The 7,507-nt window shown below is 39.4% G+C and overlaps 1 protein-coding gene across 3 annotated transcripts in view; it reads left to right on the top strand.

Annotated features, from left to right (window-relative positions):
• The first annotated feature begins 1,424 nt into the window (after positions 1-1,424).
• ipo8 (importin 8) overlaps positions 1,425-7,507 on the top strand; it is a 28,109-nt gene continuing 22,026 nt past the window's right edge. Inside the window, exons 1-7 of one of the 3 annotated variants that reach the window (XM_029462335.1) lie at positions 1,425-1,581; positions 1,704-1,809; positions 3,487-3,568; positions 5,275-5,431; positions 5,713-5,871; positions 6,174-6,330; positions 6,764-6,853. In XM_029462335.1, the coding sequence (XP_029318195.1) occupies positions 1,726-1,809; positions 3,487-3,568; positions 5,275-5,431; positions 5,713-5,871; positions 6,174-6,330; positions 6,764-6,853 (729 nt within the window). In that variant the 5' untranslated portion in view covers positions 1,425-1,581; positions 1,704-1,725. Of the gene's footprint in view, positions 1,810-3,486; positions 3,569-5,274; positions 5,432-5,712; positions 5,872-6,173; positions 6,331-6,763; positions 6,854-7,507 lie in introns of all 3 variants that reach the window. The other 2 variants (XM_029462336.1, XM_029462337.1) reach the window with 2 other exon arrangements.

The following is a 7,507-nucleotide window of genomic DNA, read 5'->3' as shown; positions in this document are numbered from 1 at the left end:
ATTGGTTGGCTGCATTGCATATTGTATGTTCTGGGTGGGATGACAGATTAATAAACAGACATGCTTTTTATGACTGGATGTAGCTTTTCATACTTTGCGGTAAAAGTGGCTCTCCTATTGACTTTGTCCTATCAATGTGGCTCTCACGTAAAAAATAGTGAAGACCACTGATCTAAATGGATAATGTTGTTCAAACACTGAAATATTTTATAATACAAAAGTATGCAAACATTTCTGAGGAAAGCAGTTTGAACCCAGACCTACTGGTTGGGAAGCAGCTGTTCTAATCAATGAGTCACAAGATTAGTTTATGGAATTGTTTTGCAACTTTCTAGTAGACATTTAATTACACACAGGTCTAATCTAAACCTGCAGGGACCACCAGAAGCATCTCAGTGGGACTGACAGATCCAACACAACTGCTCTGCCATTAAGTCAAATATTATGATCCAATTTTTTAAAACACTGTCAGAGGTTAATTCAATTATAGCGTTGAGGTCATAGATGTGTTTCCTTTGCCTTTGTGTTGCCTTTTTTAATGTATGAAAATAGAGAGGACAAAACATTACAAAGAAAATTGCAATATAATGTAGTGCAGTACAACACCACCTTATATGTTTATTACCTAAATAATTAACATGTAATTGAATTTACACAATTCTGGCAATGTTAAAAATGGAACAATCTAAACTTTGTGAGGATAGAATTTATGCAGAGCTGTTGTATTGAATTCCATTAGATTGTACAGATGTTTGTAATAAAGAGGCCACTGAGTTTATATTACCATGTGAACGAGGTACCACACTTCATGAGAGGTAAACTAACTGAGACAACAAAGCTGATAAAGATGAGGTTGAAAGCTCAAGAAAAAGCTGGAAAAATGGACTCTTAAGGGAAATTATTTCAATTAAGACAAACAGGACAGCCAGTCGTGTTATTGAAATATGAAATAAAGACAACATTTTGGGGGAAATAAAAACTGCCGGAAATAAAATAAAAAATAATATTTTTATAATGATTTTCTGAGATAATATTTGAGTATTATTATTATTTATTTATTTTAAAGTTATATACAATGTCTTATATATAATGTATATATATATATATATATATATATATCTTTATTTTTAATTTTTTTAAACACTTCGATCTCCATAGTGTTAAAGCTGAAATGGGCAGACAGTCGTCACGTGCTACATTTGCCAGAGCGGTACACATGGCTGGGAAAGAGCAGCATCATTCCTGGCTAGTTTCTCATGTTCTGTTCTCTTTATACATCCATGGTTTCTGGCAACAACAACAACAACGCCTGCACTCAGGGTGGCAGCAACATTCTCAATGTCGACAAAGAAGAAGAGGAAAACCGTAAATTGTCTGTTTACTTTGCTTTACGTCCACCGACAGCTGGTTGCCGGTAAAACGGGGCAGGGCCATCATTCTCCGTCAAGATAACCGGAGTTCTACGAGAATAAAAACGATTCTGTCTTCAGAATAAACGCACCACCCGCTGCTCAAACGACATTTGTCACGAAGTCTTCCGATAGTGAGCCATTTATTTTGAATGTAGCGACCGGGACTTGTGTATGTATCTCGGAGGTTTAACCCTGTTTGGGCCACAGTTGAATGCAGAATCTATAACGCTTGGCTGAATATAAAGCAGTAACGAATGCTAACGCTACATGTATGTGACACTAACAACACAGAAGGAACCGTGGAATTGAACACATGGATCCCAACCGGATAATCCAGGCCCTGAAAGGAACTATCGACCCTAATCTGAGGATAGCGGCAGAGAATGAACTCAATCAGGTGGGTGAGCTAAAGTAGTTGGTTGGTTTGTGTTTGTTTGTTTTTGTCAGAGGGGGTTTTGCATTAGAGACGCATCACGGACCGTTTTGGCCCAGAAATGATGCCGGTGTTTATGGAGGATGGAAGGCCGTATATGTGTGATTTGAGCTCGGTTTTGGCAGTGGACTTCTTCAAACCCGGGGTTTGAGAGTTTATGTCAGGCCTGTGATCAGCAGATTGATAAAAAAAAAAAGTGTTCCACACAGTGACTCAGGCAGCTGCGTCGAAGAACAATAGGAGTCAGATCTGACAGCCATCACGAACCATCAGGAGCTATTGTAGCTATCCAAACTTTATCGTGTCAACACTGGAGTTCACACACAGTTGTGTAGAGTTCTGCTGCTGCAGTTTTATGGTGCTGATGTTGCATTAACTTGATGTAGCCAGTCAATATAAAAAATGTATTGGAAGAGGCTAAATTAAATAATTGAGGAACAAAATGTGACATCAATAATATTATTAATTTAATTTACAGCACTATTTAGGATAATGGACCTGTCTGAAAATGTTAATGCCGAAATGCATGTATCTTTATGCCCCTATCATAGGACCCTAACTTGACATAGCAGTTTGGTACCCTCATCAATTAGCATATTTCCCCCATATGTATTTCATTCAACTGTTCTTTTTCTTTTGCATTTTGTTATTCAGTGGACCGTTTATAGTAGCCACTAAATGGATCAAAAGGTTTTGGACTTTGAGATTTGACCGGATGGAAAACTAGAAAGTCACTTTATAAATGCAAGTCCATTTACCATTCCTGTACAAATGCTGTTTTAATAATTCCCTTATAGTAATAAAGTAGTCCACCTACAGTATTTATGTTGTGTCTTTTCATTTTTATACTCTGCAATAATAGTATACAGTTTATTGCAATACTGACGTTACTGTATTTCTAAATGACACAATACTGTTTTAGGCTATATACTAAAACTATATTTTATATAAGTTGGCACTGTACTGTATTATAGTGTATTTGAATTACACAAAGTCATTTCATTTGGACAGTATTTCGAAAAACATTTGAACCAGTATGACCAGCCAATAGATAACGAAGCTGTCTGTTTGATTACTTTATAGCCATTGAATAAATATATAAATGTCAATTAGGTGTTAATTGGCATTAAAATGGCTTATAACCGGTTATAATCTTCTTATAGTGATCAATTTGAACAGGACAGACATGATCACTATAAGAGGTTTGCACTGTATTTAAAATGAGGTTTTCATTTAGGTTTTTTAATTTGTACACACATGTGTATTATATATTTTATTTTTTAAGGGATGGGTTACATATTTTGTTTTATGTTTTGTCTGAAAGTGCTTCAGGTGGGAAAAGACATATTACAAAACCGTGTCCTCAAGTCTTTTGTGAACTGATTTGACAGATTAATAAAAAAAAAAGGTGTATATGAATACAAATGTATTGTAAAACATCACTCATATTACCTAATATTGTTTGATTTATACATGTTGTAACCTCAACATTTTATTATCTTGTGCACACAATATTTAAATTGTATCGCATGCACTCAAAAGGAAAATGGCAAATGGAATAATGATCTCATAACATTTTTAAGACTGGTAATCTGCCTTTCTCCGGTTGTTTCACGCCTGAGTCTGCTCTGTGTGTTTCAGTCGTACAAGATCATCAACTTTGCCCCGACCCTGCTTCAGATCATTGTGTCGGAGCAGGTGGAGTTTCCTGTTCGGCAGGCAGGTAAGACTCTCAACAGTCCAACAGTCGTTGCTTTGCATCTCTCTGCTGAAGAGTCATAATGTTTAAACATTGTTTGACCATTTCCATCCTGATTCAATTAGTAGTTATAAAGATGATACTTACATATTGTTGTCCAAAGTAATTGCACTAATATTCGTATTGAGAAATATTTACAAAGAAATTGCTCATTGGTCGTGTTCAGAAGGAAAGTTATTTATCAAGCTTGTGTGTGTGTGTGTGTGTGTGTGTGTGTGTGTGTGTGTGTGTGTGTGTGTGTGTGTGTGTGTGTGTGTGTGTGTGTGTGTGTGTGTGGTGTGTGTGTGTGTGTGTGTGTGTGTGTGTGTGTGTGTGTGTGTGTGTGTGGTCTGTTTTTTTTTTTTTGTAATGCATACATCATGACTACAATTGTTTTTGTTCCGTATGTTTTTACATTTATTTTCTATGAAAGTCAACAAAGGAAATAATATCAAGATTACACCTAGGTGTAAATCGGAAAATAGTTTTGTAGAAGTGGTCAAGCTCACTGTTACGACCCCGGCTCGGCGAGGGTAAAGGGAGTAACATACACCAGATGTTTGATGGTAAAATAAGATATATTTATTATATACTGTGGAACAATGAGCAATGAGGTGTCAAGGCCAAACTAACAAAAATGAAACCCCAACCTAAACAACTCTAAAACAAAACTCGGGGTGAAAACTGGATTCATACAACATACAAACAAAGCATAAATAGCACCTAGCGCGCCTAACCAAGCTCTACAAACAGCTTGTTCCACAGGCTGACGATCAAACTCCCCACTAAACTAAACGGACAGTTTGCACGGAACACGGAACACAAAATGGCGTGTACCATATATTACGTTCAATACCCTATATCTGAGCGCGACAATCACAGACCCAAACAGAAATACATGTGGCTGTCAACACCAGCAGCCCCGACTGTAGAGCTGGCTAGGCATTTGTAGCTTCTGGTCTTTCCAGCGTCCCTTGGATTGGTGGACCGGAACAGGTACACGCCAAGCACAACTCGGTCGTCATCAGGGTGGGAGGAGAGGTATCGTTGCAGCCAATCAAGGGCCGGGGATCACACATCCTAATCTGCATACCTAATGGGAGAAACAAGGTGCAGACATCCACATAATAACCCCCGCAGATACCTAAGGCAGATAGCATGGGCCGTGGCCTGTAACACTCGCACTCTTCTTGGAAATACAGAGCTGGAGAAAGTAATGCTGAGACAGATTTAAAGCTTTATTACTTATCAGTCTCTATTGAAAATCATAAAATACAAAAAGTTGCACACTTTATGTACTTTCCTGCTTGACGGTACCTGTAGGAGCCAATTAGTGCTCCTGCTATAAGTAGGAACCAATGTTTGTCGACGGTGGTGTTTCGCCGGAAGGTAAACAGTTTTTTGACCACACACATACCCGGACACACACATACACAAGTTGGCTGAGGTAGCGTTGGCTCCATAGGTTAAGTTATTGTGTGTCTGAATGTGAAGTTTTGTTTGCTGATGGGACAGCTGTTTCAAGAAGAGAAATAAACGGACTGAGTGTTCAATTACAAACGTTTTGTATCGGAATCTTTATTCAGCAGACACGACAACAAGTGCGTCAACTGGATGGATACAGAGCAAAACTGTGTCTGTCAGTGCATGCTTAACTAACTGTGTGTCTGTGTGTCTGTGTGTGTGTGTAGCGGCCATCTACTTGAAGAACATGGTGAGTCAGTACTGGCAAGACAGGGAGCCGTCTCTGGGTGAGGTTCTCTTTCCCTTCAACATTCACGAGAATGACCGGCAGCAGATCAGAGACCACATAGTAGAAGGCATCATCCGCTGTCCAGAGTCAATACGGTACATCGACTGAACACATACCCACACACACACACACACACACCACTTGTCATTCAGGACAAATCTGTTTCAGTCTCTTGTTTACTTTTTGGAATACAGAAGCCTGTTAATGTCTTTCCAAAAGCATCAATAAAACATGTAGCCTCTATATTTTATAGGATTTCCAACTTTCCTATATATTTTATGGAGGCAACAGTTGAATGCTATTCAGACACTGAAAGATAACCTTCCTTACTGTCTGATACGATACATGACTCCATATGTTTTTACACTGTTCGTAGCGCCCAGTTGACCATGTGTCTGCGAGCCATCATCAAGCACGACTTCCCCGGCCGCTGGACAGCCATAGTAGACAAGATCGGCATGTACCTGCAGTCTCAGAACAGCGGCAGCTGGTACGGCAGCCTGCTGGCTCTCTACCAGCTGGTCAAAACATACGAGTGAGTAACCTGTTCATGCTCTGAACATTCCTTCTGGGGAGCCATTAGCCCTCGCATCACAACTACAGGTTTAAAAGGAGGGTGGTCCAATGATATACTTCATAAGACTTAAGAAAAGACGATTACAAGGCTGAAAGAATAACTCTGAACTCTGTTGTTTTTCACATACAGCAAAAATAATCAATATCAGAAAGCAGCATATCTGCAGAAATAACAAATTGTTAACATTAACATTTCTGTTTGTGTACAGATTAAACAAACAAGATGCGTTGTATTAATGTGTGTACGTGTGCTCGTTTCAGGTACAGGAAGGCAGATGAGAGGGAGCCATTGCTGGCAGCCATGCAGATCTTCCTGCCGAGGATTCAGCATCTCATCGGCCATCTACTACCCGACGCCACCATCTTCTCTGTCCTCATCCAGAAACAGATCCTCAAAATCTTCCATGCTCTTGTACAGGTGTGTGTGTCTCCGTGCGTGCATGCGTGTCTCTATACATGGACCAGTGACCGTGCGTTTTTTGATGTAGGCTATAAAAATCAATTTCTCCTTGTAGTTTAATAACTACATCCACAATAATCATTAGATCAGCAACCCCTCCACCAATCACCCCATTTTTTTAGGAATTCACTGTCAGAACTGAATGTGAGTGTCCCTCACGTTAATGATGGTCATTAATTACTTACTACCTAAATGTCAAAATAAGTTTTAAAATCCTTCACTTATGTAGCCTGTGAGAGAACTGAGGATGATCTTCTTCTTGATAGTATTACTAACTGTCTAACAAACAAAAAAGCTAATCCCTTAACATAAACGGCAGGAGGAGGAGGATGATGATGATGATGATGATGAGGATGGTGATGGTGACAGCATTGACCTTATTGTCCTACAGTACTCGCTGCCTCTCCAGCTGATCAACAACACAGTGATGACTCAGTGGATGGAAATCCTCCGAGTCATAATGGACCGAGGCGTCCCCGCTGTAAGACTGACACACACACACACACACACACACACACACACACACACACACACACACACTTAAACTGCGCCACTTGTACTTATAGTTATTCTTACTATATTTGTATGCCTCAGACAGACTACTGTCGTTACCTACGTCCGTCCCATTCTCGTGAACGCAATATGTCAACACCGCCTTGAGGGAACTTCTTCAAATTTGGCACAAACGTCCATTTTGAATCAAAGATTAACTGATTAGAATTTGGTGGTCAAGGTAACTGTGACCTCAGAAAACATGTTTTTGGCCATAACTCAAGAATTTATATGATAATTATGATAATTTCACACAAAATGTCCAATAGGATGAAGTGATGACATTTTGGACAGAAATGAATATAAACTGCAACTTGACTGGTTGGGAGAAGGATACAACCACTAGACGGTAATTCTAGTTCAGCGAACAAATAGCACTGCACTGCTAGGTTTACAGCTATAAAGTTACTGCATAACTGTAACTTCAAATTCACCGAAACACACACACACTCTCTCTCTGTCTGTCTGTCTGTCTGTCTGTCTGTCTGTCTGTCTGTCTGTCTGTCTGTCTGTCTGTCTGTCTGTCTGTCTGTCTGTCTGTCTGTCTGTCTGTGTGTTTTCAAATACAAGGAATTTCCTTTGG

This window comes from Cottoperca gobio, chromosome 23, assembly GCF_900634415.1.
Source record: "Cottoperca gobio chromosome 23, fCotGob3.1, whole genome shotgun sequence".
Taxonomy (NCBI): Eukaryota; Metazoa; Chordata; class Actinopteri; order Perciformes; family Bovichtidae; genus Cottoperca; species Cottoperca gobio.
This window is presented reverse-complemented; position numbering and strand designations above follow the sequence as displayed.